The sequence below is a fragment of the Rhopilema esculentum genome, chromosome 12 (genome assembly GCF_057945365.1).
Source record: "Rhopilema esculentum isolate cy_ngs chromosome 12, ASM5794536v1, whole genome shotgun sequence".
In the NCBI taxonomy this organism is placed as follows: Eukaryota; Metazoa; Cnidaria; class Scyphozoa; order Rhizostomeae; family Rhizostomatidae; genus Rhopilema; species Rhopilema esculentum.
This window is the reverse complement of record NC_142826.1, coordinates 4,503,283-4,524,294: the sequence shown is the minus strand read 5'-3', so window position 1 is coordinate 4,524,294 and position 21,012 is coordinate 4,503,283. Positions and strand designations below refer to the sequence as shown.

The 21,012-nt window shown below is 37.1% G+C and overlaps 2 protein-coding genes across 2 annotated transcripts in view; one reads left to right on the top strand and one right to left on the bottom strand.

Annotated features, from left to right (window-relative positions):
- Positions 1 to 21,012, top strand: part of LOC135681616 (uncharacterized) — a 128,265-nt gene that overhangs the window by 104,982 nt on the left and 2,271 nt on the right. Inside the window, exons 21-22 of the transcript XR_010515627.2 lie at positions 17,846 to 17,893; positions 19,961 to 20,049. The gene's annotated coding sequence lies outside the window, so the exon portion shown is untranslated. The remainder of the gene's footprint in view (positions 1 to 17,845; positions 17,894 to 19,960; positions 20,050 to 21,012) is intronic.
- Positions 12,608 to 15,896, bottom strand: LOC135681617 (frizzled-2). Its single transcript, XM_065196185.2, has one exon. The coding sequence runs from the start codon at positions 15,714 to 15,716 to the stop codon at positions 13,956 to 13,958; it is 1,761 nt and encodes a 586-aa protein (XP_065052257.1). The 5' UTR covers positions 15,717 to 15,896; the 3' UTR covers positions 12,608 to 13,955.

Here is a 21,012-nt window from a genome sequence, read left to right as displayed (position 1 = left end):
TCAATGTAAACAGAATTTTCCAGAAATGTATATAAAGGGGAAGGGCCTCTACCTCTACTAGTTGTGACGATAGAAGCGCGAGTAACCAGTAGCAATTAAGGTAGGATGCGGTTAATTTTCTCCTTTTTCTTTGCAGCTTTTTCTTTACGGCGAATGTTTGCAATTGACTTTCGTTGAATTATATGTTGACACGCGCAAAGATCTCATTTAAAGTCAATTTATAAAATTTTTGGCTTTTCACTCTTTTCAATCTTACGTTGTAGAGGCATGAAAATTTTTTCTTAAGAAACTTTTTCATAACTACCTTAACTACGAGCTTGTGTCAAAATGTTAAAGACTCATTGCTAACAATGGGCTTTTGCGAGCGTGGCGACGGTCCAAACAACGGCAGTAATTTTCTACAGATTAACCAAAATTGATTTTAGACAGTGTAAAAATGCATTATGGGATGCTTACGTAGCGCAATGGCTCATTGTTAGCAATAAGTCTTTAAGTCATGTTTTTGCTCATCTTGTTTTAAGAAATTTTGAGTTCGTTCCAAAATTCCAGAAAATGATGACGAGTTCCTTTCAGATTTCCGGCCAAACGTGTTCACTAGCGGTGCACTGAAACCCCTTGCAATCTATCTAAGTGACATTGACCTAAAAAAATTCAAAAATGTTGTTACAAAGTTTTGTTTCCATTCTAGCGTCACTGAAAATGAATCAAAACAATCTTTCGTTCAAAGGTTATAGGCTGAAATAGTTCAGTCAGTACGACAAAATAGTTGTTGAGGTCTACATTGGACTTGATCATGCACATGAACTGGATCGATTTCACAACACCTCGTACTAGGCTAGCAGTCCCGACGAAATGCTCTCTTCTCGAGCATGACCTAAGCGATGCTTATATTTAAGACAGAAAAAACTTAACCTAAATTCGATGTTTTTTAAATCTAGGATTTGACTTGGCAAGTCTCTGTTCTGAGTTCTTCCAAAGCTAGGGTAGCGTAGCCAAGGTGGTAAGATTGGGGGCAAAGGTGAGATGGGAAAGGAAAAAATGGGGGTCAACTCGCTTTTGAACGCCAGAGAACGCCATTTTAAAAGAGAATATTTTTTGCCAATGCCTTCACCCTCTCGCTACGCTACTGGCTGGATCTTTGCTCCTTTCCCTTCTGCTCCTTACACAAGTCTTTCTGACATGCAGCCCTAGCCCTTGAAAGAACTCAGAACGATAGGAGATTTTTAATTCGTATGGCGAGATTTGCAACTTATCAGACATGGCAAAAACCCAAGCCTTATAATTGTTCTGGAGACTTCTGCATTTTCAACGATTCAAGATGCTTTTCAAAATAGAGAATTCACGTCAAAGATTATTCATTTACAGCTTATCAGGTTCTTTGATGTTCAGCTTCCATTCAATGGTCGCTATACTGAGTTTTTGAACGTATTTTAGAGTTTTAGTGCTGCATTCTAATGGCATTAAGTGGGCGAAAAACCGCTGCAACATAATCTCTTTTTCTAATTGGATCTATCTTATCATGTTGAACTAAGAAGCTTATCGCTAAAATAGTGTGTTATCCTATGGATTTTTGGCGTTGCTTACGAAGAAGTTGATTAACCAGTACAATTATCATTCGCCCAATGTCCTTCAATCTGATAAATGAACAATCAATGTCGAGCATGATATTTTTTGCTGGCTTCTTGGCTGCGCTAATCATTATAACAATAATAACTACTTGATCATCTATCAAGATCAATTAATCATTGCCGTTGGAATCATCACTATCATAATCATGTCCATCATCAACCATCTTTATTCACAATAATGATTTCAGTAGGAAAATGCGTACAAAACCATTATGGCCTGCTAAATTTTGATCAATTTCGAAATTCCTAAAAATTTTTATTCTGAGCCTGAATATTTCTATAAACAATTTTCTTGCTTGTAACATTTGCCCACAATGGTGTAGTCATCTACAAATGATTAGGTTGTAGTTATTGACTGACAACCTTCCTGTCAATTTCTGGAAACATATCTGCCAAGCAATATCCGTGCACATCCAGCTAAATCAAAAATTAATGATCGGTCTTTTTCATATGAAGTAAGAATTGAATAGACGCGTGATGAAAAGCAAACCTAGTACTTAAATACAATTGTCTGGTTATCCCATTCACCCTCTGGTGTATAAGGCAAGTTGTTTCTAAATTGCAATTCCGAATTTTAAGCTTGGCACGACTGCGTCCAATTTACATATCTACATTATTTTTGCATTCAAAGAAACTAACCAAGCACAGATGCCGAAGCATTCCAAGTTTTAGCAATAAAAAGCTACCCATAATGATAACAGAACGTCAGAAGACAGTATAAAAGATAAGGACATAAAATCGCACCATTTAACAAAGGTAGTGTTTGATAAGGTAGAGGTGTAGCACCCTGTATAAATAGACTATAATCATTATTTTAAAATAAATTGTATGCACAGTGCCGTCGCTAGCTATGCTCAAGGGGGGAGGGGGGTATTCGGGTACCTTTTGTCGACAAAGTTGATGAGCTATCTCTTATTTCCTGACAAATTTGAAAACTTATGAAACAGACTTTTCTTGCAATGTATGAGGGGCTCGCCCCCCCCCCCCCCCCCTCCATCAGCAATGTCGTCGGAAAATTCCACCTTTCGTCGGAATTAATTGACAGCTGTTTAATATGTCGAAATTACTCCAAGAAGTCGTTTTGAAATGGAATTTTAAGCTCTTCTAAGGGGCGTAATTGCCAAATTTTCAGCTCGCTTTGCTCGCGATGATCTGCATTTTTCCTTTTTACCCCAGGGACCTCCATAACCTCTCTGTGCCCTTTTTGCAGAAGTTAATCATAGCATAGCTGATAAAATATTAGCCGGTACTAAACAGTCAAACAAACAATATATGACAAAAATCAAAACTGCTTGTGAATTGTATAATTAGGTAATTTCAATTCCGTAAAGGTTAGCAGAAATTGCCATTATATTCTTCCAAATAAAAGTTATCTTCAAACGTTATTCCCACTGAAGAAAACGGGCTTATGAGGTTTCAAGATTTCAAGAAACTACTTCCAATTTTTGCTCTAGTTTTCCTTTTTCTTGATAACGATTTCAATTACTTGTTATTGCTAAACTTGGGTAGCTTCCTGATTTTTTATTTCACTTGCCATGCAGGATTGGATAAAGTACACCTTCCAGACTAATTATGACTGAAACTGTCCCTTCAGGATAACGTCATCGACATGATATTTACAAAGATTCATGTAAAACAACAACAAATCTCCTCTGTTCTCTAACTTTCTTTTTTTATGCATATAGGGTATAACCCTATTCGATTACTCCCTCTCTCTCATTTCTGCTACATAGCTCTCTTCCGCTCTTTGTTTCCCCCTGATAGGGGCTCTGTTAGCACCCAGAGAAGTTACTCTGGCTTTACTACCCAGTCTGCAATGGCCAAAGCGTAAACTGTAAAAGCGACCGCATAGGTTACCTCGATGCTCAATGAGTTTAAGTCTTTAAAATGAATGTGAGACCTTTTCTAAGGTGGAGTTTGGAATTTCGTACCCTTACACATAAAATTAGAGGCGCAAATGTAACGGAGTAATAGAGAAGGGGAGGAGCGTTTAAGCATAACCGCACTAGGGCCCAGATAATTTTTGCTAAGAGTTACATTATTATTGCAAACTTTTTAGTTAGGTTTTATAAAGAAAGAATTTTTAAAAGGCTAGCATTTTGATGATTCTAACGAGCGAAATTGTATTTTTTTTCTTATTTGCATTTGATGGGTTATATAAATGATCTTTTTGAATTTTGTTCCTTTCTATCAGCACGATATGGAATTTCATACACAGTAATCAAAACTGTAAAATATTCATCGAATTTGAAATCACTATCATATCTGATTACGAATTCCTCCTAGTACGAAACTCAATCAATGAGAATAACTCTCTCATTCTTTCTTTATAGTGTGAGTCTGGTACTCAGGGTAGATCACGCATACGAGTTGATGCTGCAAGTGTGATTATGCAGTGGTATACAGTGGCGCCTGGCCATTTCCGCCTGGAGAGGTCAGCAGCAAAATGATGCCCTTCGTAACTAACATTATTGTCTTTTCCTGAAAATATTGGCAGTCTGGTAATACTCTTAAATTTTTTAACCTTGTATGTCAAGGATAGACTGACCCCCACGCGAGAACAGGGTCCTAAATATAATAATTTTTCATGGGGTGTCAGGACAAATTGGACCGACTCACGCACGAAATTGACTATCTCTTCGAAGCCAATCCAAGCAGATAAACTAAATAAAAATGTGTCAAGAACACGTATGAGGAATTTCCAAGAGCTACCCCTACGATGTGGTAAAATGAGGGTTTTGTTCTCTTTGTTGTGTTCATTTGGCACCTTGGAGGGGAATCCAAAGCGCCAGATAAAATATTTACCTTTGTTTTGATAAATTTGTACTTTGGGGCAACTAAACAAGCTCAAAACATATCTATAACACAACTTACAGTCAGGGGCAAATTAGGGGGTGTTGGGGAAACAGATAATGGAGAGAGTCGGTCCTAGCCAATAAGTAGAGGATTCCAGTTACTCATAGGGCTAGTAAATGCGATTTCTAACATATCTGTGAATTCACTATGACACAACTGAAAGGTGCTAGAAATGCTTTAAGACTATGTCATTTGATACAAAATGAAGTAAATATTTTATCAAATTTTAAATGAAAATTATAATAGTCCAAAAAACGCAACCGTTAAGAAAATTAGGCCCGATCCAACTTTCTTGTCAAAATCAATGTATGGCCCTTGAAAAGAAACTTGAAGTCAGGGGCGTGCCGAAGTGGGGTGTGGGAGGGGGTGTCACACTGCCTTTAAAGGTTTCCTCCATTCCACAATGAAAGAAGAAAGGTTAAGACTATCTAATGGTAGCTGCATGTTTCAGTGACATTTGAGATCGTTTGGATCTTTTGATCTTGATGAAGTTGCAGATAGCTGGTCAATTAAAACTAGAAGAATGAGAATATGAATCTATACCATGCAGGACTATATGTTTTTATATGTATCGATATCATTTGATGGTGTGAATATTTTCCTGACCCTGACCTTCCAGAGATCCAAATTATTAGTCTGCTAGATCCAAATTATGAGTATTTTGCAAGTAATCTGCTAAATTTCAATCCAGTTAAAAACAATAAAATAAGTTCAGTTTGCAATTTCGTTATATCCAGTTTAAACATAAAGGAACCACTACGGTACTAGAGTGTAAAATTTGTGCGCTGTGATTAGCTATCTTTAATCAACCCTGTCGGTAAATTTCTCATACTACAACCCCCCCTCCTCCCCATTCCAAAGCCCTTCGGTACGCCACTGCCTGAAGTACCCACTAGAAACATCAGCAACGCCGGAACGACCAAGGGGCAAGGGAGGCAGGCTTGAGTAGAGGGGCATTCGAAAAATAATTTTCAGCTTCTACTAACTCCTTCGTATCTGGCATTTTAATTCGATCTTCTGTACGTATCTTGAACATTGGCTATCTTTTGGCATAAGAAATTTATTTACAGGTTTTGAGAAGTTTCGTCTGAATGGAAGAGTATTTCTGTGTGCCCCATGAATACTGTGCCCTCCACACAAAAGAATTGTTTCCTGACACTCCTTTAAAAAATTGATTAATTTTTGCGCTCATGCGAACAGTACAAATGTTTTGTCTGGGTAATACAGTACTTAACAGGCATAAAGACGTGTCCTGAAGTGAGACTTTTCTAGGGGGAAAGTTTTGAATTATAAGGCGTCTTTTTTGTCTCTGCTGACAAGCCTGTCGTATCAAATTTTTTTTCGAGTTTTCGGCGCCCTATGCAAGCTTTGGCGCCCTTATGAAAAAGTCAGCTGGGGGCCCTGGCCCCCCGGCCCTCCCCTGGCAGGCCGCTACTGGTGGAATATAAGCAGATCTTCGCTGTATGCGCCTGCGGTCTGAGTTCAGGGATTCAACCGTTCTAAAGTTCTCCTGCAAGCGCAGGCAAAGAACAAAGAGACACCTAAAATGTGTCACATTATAATCAGTGCTAACTAGAATACTTATAATGTGTTAATTTTGCAGAGGCTTATGCCACCTTGACGGGTATTAACCTCGCTAAACATTACACTTCATTGTCAATTTTCGACTTCAATTTACATAAAAGCGCTTTTTTATGTTGATCTTCATACACAGTAGAAATCCATTAGGAGGTCAACCTTGCAAAATTATCTCAGACGTTTTGTCAGCACACGACCAGGAGAAATCTTATTGACAGAGATACGAACAACGTTCTAAAGGCTAATTTACGCCGTATTTCGATCATTTCCTGTTTTCCAAATTCAATGATTTTTTAAGGAAAGGTGCATTGAAGCCGAAAAAATCCTTTAAAATTGTTAATGTTTCATGAAAAGAGACTATAATTCACGTTTGATTCATTAAGTTAGTCGATAACAAGTTTCACTCAGGACAGCGAGATTATCTTCTTCTTGCTTAAGAATATGTTCGAGCTCTTCTCTCTAAAGAGTTGAAGATTGATGTTATCTCTCTGTCAGTCTGCAGAAAACAAGCATTTTGGTGAAAAAGAATTGAAAACCACGAGTCAGATTCAACTACTAATGCAAATTGTTTCGGCTCTCAGCTCCTGCATCTTGTTCATTAATCAATTCATAAGACGCATAAGGAATCAATTCTCAATTTGAATTTACAAAGACAGCGCTTTTAATTAGGACTTTCAATAGCAAACTTCAGTCTTCATCTCCCAGTCACTTTTTCATATTTGAAAGTTTTGGCTAATTTACAACATAGAGACAAAGCAACTTCGTCTGCTCATTTATAAAAACTGCAAATCACAATCAATGGTCAAGTAGAAAAAGCATATTTGGGGGGTGAAGCTTGGTCTAACCAAACCAATCAGTGTACAGCTAGCTTCGTCTAAACGCAACCAATCAAAACTCAGGCAACTGAACTCATGCTAGCATCCATTAGCAGTTTAAACAGTTAGCAACTCCATTCTAATTTATATTTGGACTGATTATCTGAACATTTATTTTCAGGCAATAAACTTCGGCAAAGAAATGTTTAGATTTTTTTAGCTTTGGAAACGAGTTTTCAGGAAAAGAATTAGAATCTCCCTTAAATCTTTTACTTGGAGCATCTGTGAATCAAACGTACACTATTTTCATATACCTAATAGAAGGTACATCGTAACTTTGATAGTGAACCGTGTCTATACTTGAACAGTTTTTTTTTCTGCTCGGGCAACAACGTGATTCTACTGTGATTTTTCAAAAAAAAGCACGTTGATAATAAAGACACCTCAACTGCTAGGTATTTTTCGTAGACGTTTTACCTGCTCTACAAAAAGTTTTAAATAAATAAGTATGAGAAGAGAATTGACAAGTTGAGCATATAGAAAATTGAACCTGAGAAATAGCTTTTTGTTACACACGTCATCATTCATCTCATAGAGGGAGGTATGTAGTCAAATATATGCAGTGGTGCAGTGCTAACAAAATAACAAGGGGGCTCTTAAACAAATGTTGCAGAAAAAATAGCAAAATTACATATTTGCTAATATTCTGCATCAACAAGGGGCCTCCTGAGCCCCCCTAGAACTACACCCCTGCTGGCAATGAGCACCTCTACGAGCTACAAATAGACACTTTACCCCTTATTCTGGAAAGCAAAGGTGCAATCGCACCCTGTGCCCCCATAACTACGCCTGTTTTCTGCAAATGATAACGAAGAAATAGCTTTAGCATAAATCGAGTTGCGATTCGATTTTGAAGAAAAAGTATTGTCGAAATGCCTGGATACGTCCTTGTGAGATTTCAAGGACCATACCATATTTTCATAATATGATGAATACTATAGACCATCATTTTGCTATTTTCCTTTTATTGTTGGTCGATACGAGATCAAAAAGCTTTCTTAGTAGATAAAATCGACTTTAGAGTAAATTAGGCCTGGGCATCAGCATTGAAAATTTTTCCAACTTGCTAAAATAAACAAACTTAAGTTTCTTGGTAGTTAATACTCTTTCTTGGAACGGGTTCATAAAAATAGGGTTGGAGCAAAGTGTAGTGTTAGAGGAGCAAAGTGAAGGAAAATATTTTCTATTGCAAGCCTTGATTTTTTAGAGGCTTTCTGTGAAATCGCACCTTGTTCAGCAATTTTGGGCCTTGCTCGCTTTCTGTTGCATTTTCCCCACAGTTGATTAAGGAAGAAAATGAAAATTGCCGATAACAAGAAGATTTTTGGACCTAATTCTAACGTAAATTGAAACAAATATAATTCCTACGTTATTGGGAAGAAAAAAAATTAGCTTTAACTTTCAGATTAGATAATTATTGTCAAATCGTAGATTTCTTTACTCAAAAACAGCACGAAAATGGCAGATAATTTCCTTGCCGAATCCAAGATAATGGACTAACAATGAATCATCAGATGGTTACAGTCGAAGCAACCGTTTAAGATCAAGAGCAACTAAAATCTAAGATCAGAGATGGACGGCTTTCTCACCCTGTTCCCTTTCTTATTTTGCCCCACATTACTTCACACCCCTGGGCTAGCGTCACTTGAAACTCAGGCAGCTAGGGTAGTCAGATCTATGAGAAACAAAAGCAACTAATCAGCTGGGGGGATGAAGTTATTTGATCATTAACAAATTATTACTGCCTACCGTACTGTTTTTCAGGGGAAGCATTATATCGCTCCCTGCTTGCAGAAATGTCAGCAAACGCACGCAACTTTTAAATCAGAGTCAAACCGTTTAAGAGATTTTCCTATGTACTTTTGATTTAGCCATTAGCCATAGTAGGAATTTGTTTAAGACGTGTCCGGGCTGGGCGTCTCCATTCACAATTTTTTTAGAATCGACCTTCATTAAACGAAGACAGTTTTTAGGACACCTTAGACATCAAAACAATCTTTGGGTGGGCCCCCGTAACCCCTTCTTTCATAACACCTCGTTTTTATCGCCATCTGACTGTTAGGGGGCTTTTATCGTACCTGTTTTTTAAAAAGGGTTGGTCCTGAATAGAATTGTTTTAAATTGATGTTTTTATACACTATGTTTTATAAGAACATTTTTGTAAGAACACGGGCCTCATCCAAAAATTTCATCCAAAAACGAGAAATGTTTGTTATCTCGGAGTGCTTTTCCGGTGAAATTTCAAACTTGTCGGCAAATAAAAGATTTCTCACTCACTTTGTTGGCAAATGAGGCCTTCACAATCTCTTAGAGCATACTTGCTAGCAATTGCACTGCTTACACCCTAGTAATTAAAGAACAAATTAAAGACTCATTGCTAACAATGGGCCTTTGCGAGCGTGGCGACGGTCCAAACAATGGCAGTAATTGATTTTAGACAGTCTAAAAATGCATTATGGGATGCTTACGTAGCGCAATGGCTCATTGTTAGCAATGAGTCTTTAAGAACAACCCAGCAACATTTTGTAAAACGACACTGTTTTACAGTTGCCCTGGTTAGTCCAGTTCAAAAGAAACAACAGTTGATTCCAACAAGAACCAGAATATATGAATAATCAGCGATAAAAACCACAAGCAATAGTTCAGCAATTTAATACAACAAGCAATATTCGTCAGCGGCAATAATGTTCGGCAGGTACACTGTACTGAATTTGACGGCAAACTGTAACTTCATAAAACGGAACGGCTTCGACACAGCTTTACTTCTCGGCTTTACACTACGACTCAATATAACGACTTTCCTTGGCGGCTTTAACTAACGACTGACTCAACATAAAACAGCATGGCAATATAATGAATAACACATGACCAAGAGACAATAGGACGCTGACAACAAGTGATGGCAACTAATGAGAAATGGCATGGCAACGGATTACAGATTAACAAGAGGAACATCACTGACACGCAACAGGAAAATCTATTGTTTAACAATTTTTTCCGAAAAATTAAGAACAGCCAGCCTGAACTTCAATTTACTGGTTCTTATAAAAAGGGTGTTTAAAAGAGACAAAAGATAAATTAAAGATGGGACACCCCTGCTGCCCATCTAGGGGAAAAATCTGATTGAAATCGAAAGTGGCAAATAGTGTTACGGAATGCAGATTATTATAGATACAGTCATTCCAATCTGGCGATCTGGCGTCTTCATATAACAAATGCCAAACGGAATTCCGGAGTTTACAGAAAAGACAGATCAGATGTAAATAGCTCGGGGCAAATACTGTGACTGGGAAATTTTGCAACCAGGTTTAGGAGACAAGTTCTTGATTAAAGTAATTTTAACCAGCACTATAACTTCCGTTCTTAAAGCAAAATTTAGAATAAATTGCCTGTTTCTGACATAGGTATTTTACATAGCAAAATTCCCCTACTTTTGGCCAATAATGCCAAAAACTTACCAATGAATCACAAGTAAGCCTCTTTCTATTCGATTTTAGCCTCCCACAAACTTTCTTAGACCCTTTTACTTTTTCCAACGCTCCGCTGTGCCTGTATAATATTTTGAATTTATAATTGAACTTTTTGTAAAAAGTAGCTACAATTTCAAAATAAACAATAAAAATACACTTATAATCTCCTGCAATAAACTGGCTCTTTTCCTTTTACCCAAAAGTATTGATTATTCTTCGTTACAAACGATACTTTTTATATTAAACAGGATAGGCTTTCTTAATTTTTCTGTTGATTTTATGTGCTGAATGATTTTTTAGAAACACAGAAATGCGACACCAGATAACATGAAAAAGACCTTTCTATGTCAATTAAGCAGGAAAAGGTGCCTGATCGTCAAAAAGAATCATTTCTATCCCATCTTTAAAAGAATTAATTCCATGCATGGTTGGGATAAGTACTATAGTTTCTTAAATCTTTGGTCATCTCAAGGCCCGGTTTTCAGTGGCCTGAAACATTACAATGCGAGAGATATCCAGAAATGGGCTCCGGTAGTCTCTGTGTGGGAAAAACTTTACCGAAAAGGAACGTGGTGGAGACAAAAAGCCATCTGGCAATGGTAATAATGGAGGAAATACTAACCGCGAACCCGGGACCAAAACTTACAAGGGAAATGATCGAAGAGGGCCTATAGACGGTTTTCGTGTACCAAAGCAGAGTGAGTATAAGCTTCATTGCAAGACCACAACGAGGCCGTGCCTTTACTATCAGCTAATGTTTTTCTCCCAATTATGTCTTTTGCAAATCTCATTCCGGATTTGAATAATCTCAACCAAATGACTATGAAACGACCTCCACATATCTCGGTTTAAAAAGCCACAACCGCGCCTGCCATACTGCACAGTAATCCGTGCACCTACAAAAATTTAAACATGAAATAACTTTAAAACCGGGTAACCGATCAAAATTTGCGGTCTTGTCAATCAAGGACGTTTGTGGTCTCATGTTTGATCCTGAATCTATTGTGCGTTGGGCTCTACATTATAGATCGAAAACTTTCAGGCGATAAGACTTTCGGGCATTGTCCGGAATTTTGATTGTCAGAAACCTGGTTTTGTCCGAAATATGTTTCGTCTTAGATTCCTGGTGCTTAAAAGTTTCTGAACTATTCTTAAGTGTTTCATAACAGTTAACCTCAAATCTCGTCGCCCAAGATACCATAGTTCTCGAGGCTACTACGATTTTCTTTACATTTCTTTTTCTGAACATTACAAGGATTATGACGCAGTTTCTACTACGGTAAGAAGGCGGGATTTACTACATCCATCTCTTTTTAAGCTCGTTGGGTTACTGGTCACTTTACTTTTCCCACATTGATTACCCATGATCAATAAACGTAGAATTTATATTCATCGTGCAGAAATGTTTTTTTCTAACATTTGTGAAAATTTGTCTTTATTTTTCGAAATTTACTCTTCTGAAAATTTACTGTCAAGAGTAAAAATATTCAACAAAATCGTAGGGTGAGTGATAACGAAAATCTATAGCCAGTATCATCTTAAGAGTTTTTTTTAAGCATCCTTGCAAAAAGTCGATTCATTTGATTTCTCAATTCATTTGATTCAAAGAATCGGGGTAGAATACAATTGTGACAATTTTTAGTGTGATATACTGACGTTTCCCAAATAAATTTCTAAATGGCTTTGAAAAAAACAAACATTTAGTAAACTAAAGCTTTTCGTCTGACAAAAAGCTTTAGTTTACTAAATGTTTGCTTTTTTCAAAGCCATTTACAAGTTTTGTACCACCAAAAGATTGTTTAAATAAATTTCTTTTAGAACTTTTATTAGGCTTCTTTATTAGTCAAATATTTATCACACCTGTAATTAATTTTATTCCAGTTCTATAGAAAAATATCAAACCCTGTAAACACATGATCAGTTGCCAACTTAGGAGGACGAAGTAATAGAACCTACGGGGTTTTTTACAAGCAACATAGAAAGTTCAAACAGAGTAGATGTTTCAGGTTCTACGCAAGCATATCAATGGTCGTTAAAATATCAAAATTCCTCAAGCTAACTAAAAAGCACCCACCAAAATAACTAAACTTAACACATCTGTTTCAAACAGCAGTTGGTTCACATGATTTTAAAAGTCCATGAGCATTTCACATGGACTAAAAGTGTCTTCTCAGTTTAAACAAAGAAAATAAAGCAAGCATAAGTAGCATATCTTTAATATTCCATCTACTAAATTTACATTTACAAATCAAATTGAAAAATGTTTTGAGAACATAAGCCATGTTACTTTACTACCCGAATTCTGAAGCAATTCCAAAGATTTGTGAATTTATAACTACTTGTAAAGCAAAGCAAACTAATAACATGGATGAAGCAGGGGGACAAAGAGTAGTCTTGCAAAAACTAGTGATACTAAGTTGACCTGACTTTGTTTATGCATGCAGAATGTTTTGTGTTTTATGATAAAAATCAGCAGTTATAACAGATATGTTGGCTGCTTTATGTGGTTTTTTCTTGTACAATACATGGTGGCAACAATTGGAACCAGAAATAGGCCACAGATGATAAAGTCAACCTTTGTTTCCCAGATTCAGAAAAATGCTAATGTAGTGCTATGTAAAATTAACTGCCAAATGATATATACATAGTAAAGTGGGGCAACAATGGTATAGTTTTCAAAGGTACCCTGTTTCTTACAGTACAAGCACAGAAATTTCTGCTGCCAATTTATATTAAAATTGTTATACCATGAACAATACAGTCCCTTATACCAGTGTACAAAGAATTAAAAACACCATATACAACAAACTGTTTTTCACAATTGGCAATGAAAGGGGGCCTATAAAGGCAACAAAGAGCAATCTTCATACCAATGAGAAGAAATTATTTTTACAAGTTCTAAAGAAAGCTAGCATTGCAAACAACAGCACTAAAAACTCGATTTTTGTTCATTCAAATTTCATATAAAATGTTTGCTATTTCAAACCTATCCTCAATTTTCATTTCTTTTTCCCTATACAGGGCTCAACTGATGGAGAGTTTTTCATATAAGAAAGAGGTTTCTTGAACAAACAGTGTGTGGTCCAGCTAATTACAACTTAGCCTATATTTTACAAAGATTGATGAATATGGCAAAAACGAACAAAAATCAAAATAGTAATTTGAGTTTTACAACATATGCACCTATTGGGTTCAAAAATTTCTACATAATGGTAAAGTGAGAATAAACCACAAAAGCTATATGTCACCTCTACAAAGTAGATACTAAAAATGTCTGTTTCTATGATGTACACCCCAAAAAATCTTGTTATTTCTGAGCTGCAAAACAAGATCAGTCCAAACTTCACAACATTTGTTTAAAAATCATTGTGGTTGCAGAGCTGGAGTGTGTTTTTTGGAGGCTGGCACTGTGACAACTTTCAAAAGGTACAGCACACAATCCCCAACTGGGCAACTCATTTTATTTGTTCTGATGTACTGTCAACTGCAATACATGTGTCAGAACAAGAGTTACAAGTAGGCCTTGTTTGTTTCTGGTGAGGTTAACTTCACACGTTTGTCCTGGATGAAGCACCATGTCCATGTGAGTGAGGGTTCTTTGGCATTGATCTTTTGAGTATTCTCACATAGTAAAACCTTTTCCAGGATGTGAGTGTTTTGCCAGACCAGATCCAAAAACCAGAGGTAATCCCTACCATCAACATCATCAGGAACTTTATCATGTATACAGCAAAGTCTGGCCTCTCAACTCCAATGATCTGACTAGAACAGTACTTTTTATCTACTTGCATGTCGTTGCAAAATATTTTTGTTCTATACCAAGATCTGATCCATGCACTGTCCCAGGTGTGGCGGTAGGCCTGTTCATAAAACAAGCATGCAATCACAATAATGGCAGGCAACGTGTACAGGATTGAGAAGACACCAATGCGGATCATCAGACGTGTAAGTTTGTCGGTTTTCAGCGACTGATCGTGCTTAAGAACTGACCGTATGCGGACCAACGAGATGAAACCAGCGAGAAGAAAAAACGTGCCAAGGACAAGGTAAACGAACAGAGGGGCTAGCAAGAATCCTCGCAATGCTTGCAAGTTTGAACCACCAACAAAACAGATACCACTGAGCTCATCTCCATCAACTTCATGCATGGCCAGAATCGCGATGGTTTTAGCGGCAGGGAGTGCCCAGGCCGCTGCGTGGAAGTACTGCGAGTTTCCTTCAATAGCTTCATGGCTCCATTTCATTCCTGCCGCCAAAAACCAGGTCAAGGTAAGAATAACCCACCAAATCGCAGATGCCATGGTAAAGAAATAAAGAAACATAAATACGACAGTACATCCTGCATTCTCTGTTCCTTGGTTGTAAAGCATCGTTCCAGATTTAACTTTATGACATGATATGTCCCTATCAGCCACATATCCGACAATATAAACAACTGCAATAACGAAGTAACAACCGCATAGAAAAATAATCGGTTTGTAAGGATAGTGAAACCTCTTCATGTCAATTAAATAAGTCAATAAACTGAAGGTGGTAGAGATAATACACATCAGGGCCCAAAATAAAATCCACTTTCGGGCGAAATCTCGTTCCTTGGTGGTGAAGTAAATGTTTGTACATTCACCTGCACAGCCCATTTCGCCCATGAAGTTATAATGCTTGTCATCCGATTTGTTTTGAACAGAAGGGCATCTGAAAATTGGTTTACCCGTTTTAAATTGAGAAATATTGAAGGTAACATCAAACCCTGGCTCTCTTCTATCATTTCTTTTATTAGTTTTGGTCCCGGGTTCGCGGTTAGTATTTCCACCATTTCCTCCATTATTACCATTGCCAGATGGCTTTTTGTCTCCACCACGTTCCTTTTCGGTAAAGTTTTTTCCCACACAGAGACTACCGGAGCCCATTTCTGGATATCTCTCGCATTGTAATGCTTCAGGCCACTGAAAACCGAACGAATTCATCAATTTGAGACAACCGTCTCTCGCCACTTTGCACAAAATCCGACATGGTGGAATGGGAGTCGACACTTTATCCGAGCAAATTGGCACGTAAACTGAACACAAAAAGAATTTCAAATACTTCGAGCATTCTACCTTAACCAGTGGAAAAAACTGATGAACTTCAAGTCCCGCTTCTTCTTGATTTCTGTGTGAAAGTAGGTTCGGAAATACCGTTTTGTTGTATTGAATGTCCTGACATAGCGGAATGGTAATCGGTTCGCATCTAGATGGCGATATCGACGCACTCTCCTCGAACAACAAAATTAAATGCATCAAAAGTACGAAAAATCCCCAAGTAGTCACCATGGTTTAAGTTTATAAACTGCCTCCTATAAGACGTCTTTCAATCTAGTCATTGATAGTTTGCATTTAAGATTATTTCTTTTTGTTATTTCAAATTGTTCACAAGGCATCCAACAGCAAGTTTTCACAAACAAGACCTGCTCACACTCAGGCCAAAATTTCCGTTCACAAAAATGGCGTTCATGTCGGCTTCCGCCAAACAATAGACTATTGTCATGCGAAATCGAATCTTTTGTCTGTAGGAATCAAAGCAGTCCAGATTGACCAATCCGACGAAGGGAAGTCATAATCCCCGCTGTTTGCATAATTTATAGTTCATTAATCATTATCTGATGTAAACCATGCGGCCAATATAAGGAGATATCGACCCGGTGTGACGGGTTGGTTTGAGCCTTTTAGAGGGAGGGCTGTCGCATTTAAAAAGACTTTTGGATGAGAAACGAAATACTGTCACATTACAAATAAATTGAATCACAAGGAACAACAAGAAATCATTTGCCTGTCCTTTAGCGTTGAAAGTTGCACGCTCTTTTTGTAAGAACCAAATAATTTCTGCCCAAGGCGGATGTTTTAATCAGCTCTGTTTTGTTAACCTGAAAATAAATTTTCCAAAAAAAAATTATTTTTTTGCTTCGTAATTTTCCATATGAGGCTGATGATGTTCTTATGTTGTTCTTATTTTTGGCAAATAGAGACTTGGTGTTCTTGTAAAAAGAGTGTAGAAGCTTTAACAGGTTCCATACACATTATCAACAACGAAATCTAATCGCCACCCAAGTTTTACATCGAAATAAAACACCGAGGACGTAAAATGTATTTATTTACATAAAACGTCTTTCTTGGACTCAAATGCTTCTGACCTGAAATGGTTTTGGCAACTGGAAATAATAGGCAAATAAATTCCATACGGTTTGTTTGGCAACTGGCCATTTATGTTGACAATTCAACAATGTATGTTTGTGAAGATTTTCCCAACGTTAAGTCGAGGTGTTTCAAGATCAATATCCAGAAATGACTCATGTCTACTGACAGCATTTTCCTGCTACTGTTGTTGTGTAGGAGGTCCGGGGCACTGGACAAAGAAGCACAAACGCCCTGCAATTCCTGCATCGAATTCTATAAAAATCCAACCAAGAAGGATTCCTCACCTGCTGGCAATGAAAGCATGGAGCAATTTTCTTTAAGATAACCTTTTTGATTTTAAAAAGCTTTTTGAAAATACCTGGGTTCATATTTTAAGATTAATTTTAGTGCACCCAGGGATGCCCTAAACTTGATCATGGATGTCTGTAGTTCATCCTACAAATTTGTTTATCAGAAACCATTGTTTTTTGAGGGTGAATGCCAGTCATAGTTATTTGAGCTTGCATATGCAATGCAATCAGTAGCCTGCATCACAGACTACCGTAAATCCTCGAATAAGCCTGGGGGTTTATTTATTTTTGATATTTTTGGACAGGGGCTGATTCGAGAGGGGGGCTTATACGAGGGGGGCTTATAAAATTATTGTAGACAATAAGAAGACATTATTAAATGACCTTGTTTATTTTAGTAGGAATTTCGGTATGAGTGTTTAAATTAATTACTTCCAAAAGTACGAATTTGTCGTGGTAATTCAATATCGAAATTTACAATAGCGTTCATATCAAGAGGCAAAGCACAAAATCCTATTGTTTTACGTATCAGAAAATCCTTTGAAATCCTTTTTGTTTTAGGCAAAACCTCGTACGCTATTTGCAAGAGTAAATCACACCCCCCCCCCGTCCATTTGGTAATGCCTAATCCCCTAAAGTTCGAATTGCACTATATACTACATATAAAGTTTAAACTACAAAGTTCATAGTTCAAAGAATTAAACTATATTTAGAATAACCAGTGGTTTTCTCGGATTAAACTTTACGGCGATTTTTGCTAAATTTGTTGAATCATGATTCATTTTCTTGAACTGAATGACCACGCTTATAAAAACAACTTGATGTTTCAGTTGTCCATATTTGTATATTTTTGTTTAAAGCCTAAGCTGATTTTCTTTACTATTCTTCAATTTCATAATACTTTATTCCAGATATTCAACGTTGTTAAGTATTTTTCCAAATATCATGCATAATTTTCACAACCGTTTCCTCTTTTAGATTGGGGCAACAACCTGGAGGCCAATGTATTCGGAAAATCATCTAGAGGTTTATTATATTTCTCAACATAATATAGCAATAATGTTACAGTATAATTGAACAGCGTTATCATCTATCGCGTCTTAAAAATGCATGCAAGTAAGTCCAAGACCAGATTACATTCTAAAAGCATGACTCAGCCAATTTGTAATATATTTAACTGATTTTATTCATTTAAGAACCATCTCTACCCTCTACCTAGAAACCACCCCTAGTGGATCCCCTATTTATGCTCCAAGGAGAGGTACATAGTCTGTTAGAATAATTTCAACCCAATGATTTTTTATAATTCTCTAATATTTGTGTGCGTTTTCAAACTACTTATGACAGGAGTTGAGATGGATTAAATTTTTGCATAATTAAAATTGAACCACTCAATACATTCTATCATGTTAAATCTAACTAATCTATGACATTATTTCATACCACTTGCGTTAATAATAATGTGATTGTGTTATCATCGGTCATGCCATTTGGTTTAAATTTGGTTTAAGAAAATATTGAAAAAAATTCCCTTAATCCACCCTGGAGGTACTCCCTGATTTAGGTCCCTTAATCCACCCCGGAGATGCCAGAAAAAAGTTCGTTATATCAGGAGTTCGCAAGACCGGGAGAAAACGTTTCTTGGTCCTTTCGCAGTTGTTCACGCCTAAAAAACCTGCGGTGGGCTTGTTTAGGCTATTTCCAGCTTCTGTGCACATTTTACTTAAAAAACTAAGCTGATTTAAAATATTACTAATGGTTAATCATCGAAAATGAAAATTTTTACGTTCCTCTTATAATTTGGGACTAGACATTGGCAATGCTGGTATCACTTCACTTCTAGTTGGCGGCTGAATGACGTCTTCGATTACTTCACATTTTTATTTGTTTATCCCGTGCTACTGAGCCTATCAGCCAGGGCTTTAAATGTATCATCAGCATGTTTTGCCGATGACAATAATGATTTCCCCCCAAAAAAGAAAGTGATAAATGAACATAAAAAATAAATGAATAAAAATAACAGACGAAAAAATTAGGAAAGTTCGTTACATCAAGGGTAGTTATGTTGAAGGTGAAGTTCATTTAGTTCGTTATATTCGGGGTTTGTTATACCGAAAGAATTTGTAAGGAGTTTGTTAGGGAGAATCCAATGAAACCAGACATTTAGTTCGTTATACCGGGAAGCTGGTTATAACCGGGCCGGGGTTCGTTATATCGGGATTCCACTGTATATTGATTCTTTGTAAACGGTACTTTCGAAAGGACAGGCTACACCGTCAAAATTCAACGCTTCTCTTAGGACCTTACCCACTTTTGTATATATTTTACGAAGCATCTTCAATATTCTATAATTACGACTTCATTTCCGCTGTTGAGGAGGGGGCAATTAGGGCAAGTTGGCCCCGTTAACGAACAATAGCCAATAAATGGCATGTGCAAAAGTTTTGTAAGTTGTTGTACGAATAAGAAATGCTAATTGATTAAGCACGTCTTGAAGGTAGGCAACTTAGGAAGTAATTAAGTTTTCTGTTCTGCTAAAAGGGCAGAATTTTTGGAGGGGCAAGTTCTGTTAGAAGAGCAATATTTTTTAGTACAATAGTAGCAAAAGGGGTTGATAATTGGGAAAAAAAGGGAGTTTCGAAATTTTTGGAGGGGCATGAGCCCCCCTATTCAACAATAGCTGTTAAGTCCCCTGGCTTTTGCGTAACAGACCTACCTTGGCACTGATACCGATCGTAATCCAGTAATGCTCTTTGCAGCACGCTATAAAGTGGCGACATAAGTATCAGACAATGCAAAATCTGGATGACAACATTCAACCTCCGATCGTTCTTGATACTCCCATAACAAGATTTATGGAGTAGCAGCAAATAAAAGTTGCTAATCCATGAACTGATGGCATATACAAGCCTTTCAATCAAGTTTAATTTCAATTAAATCGTTAAAATATGGCTACAAACGGAATAAACCTTGTTTGAATTACACGTTCAAAGAATCCACAGAAACCTCAAGTGTATTTGATTATAAAGAAAGCCAATTGGGTAGCGAGCCCAAGCTTATTCACAGTGGTAGATCTTGATCTCTTCCTCGTAGATTTTCTGTTTAATGATCCACGCAAGAGAAAAGGAAATCTTCACGAGTAGATCCAGCCAGCTTGCGGCAAGCTTACTCTGCCACGAAAGGTATATGCACGAATATATTTGCACCCTGTACTTGTGTTTAAAAGCTAGCTAACACAGGACCTACATTCATTCAGTTTAAGAAATACAGCTTTTTCACTGAACGGTTCTCCAAAAAGAATTTCAAAAAACAAGTGGTCGGTCTTTTGCGGCAGTGAAAACTGCAAAGAGCCTTGATCTACCTACCTTGAACTGAACGTTTAAGCCTCTTTTTCAAAATAAGATGAAGCCAGACAGGGAGGCCGTATTAACAAGTAATGAATTGAATTTCCATAGGTCAGATACATTCATTTTATCTCAGTTCATCTTTGGTTGCATGCTTAGAGATGAAAACAGTTTCCTGGGTTAAGCCAACCATTTTGCATCATATGCACATGCGCAGAAGTAATCGATGACGCAATTACAAGAATTAAAACATGAAGGAAGTTTGGAGAACGAGTATCCTCCCGATCGTTTCTCTCAATTATTTCTTTTTAACGCTCAAGCCGTTTCAATTTGAACGCCTCAATTTTTAATCCACAATCGTTCAGTATTTCTAATCCGCTCGTTGCGAAATTTCCACTGAAAATTAATCCACATAAATTTCTGGTACCAGATTTTTCGGTACTTAATGTAGAACCCCTTAACACTTGAAAACAGCACGGAACAGCGGAAACATGTCATGCTAAGTTTTTCTAAAAGAAAGGTTTTTTTCAGCCCAGCCCTCAGACTTTCTTAGCTATTTCCTTATTTCAGCGCTAAAACTTTCTTAACACTTTCTTAACGTAAGATTGGAAAGCTTTACGTTGCTAAGCATGCGCAGTGATGGAAAAGATGAAATGGTATAAATATGCTATATTTTTAAAAAACCCTCACGTCATACTGTATTTGTCGTTTCCTCTTCAACACATTACTGTATTTTTGAAATATTTCACTCTTACGCCACAATTTCCTTTGAAATTTGGAATATCTAAATTTTTCAACTTT

Excerpts from the sequence above, each read along its gene's own strand:
- LOC135681617 (XM_065196185.2), bottom strand. The coding sequence starts at position 15,716 with ATGGTGACTACTTGGGGATTTTTCGTACTTTTGATGCATTTAATTTTG.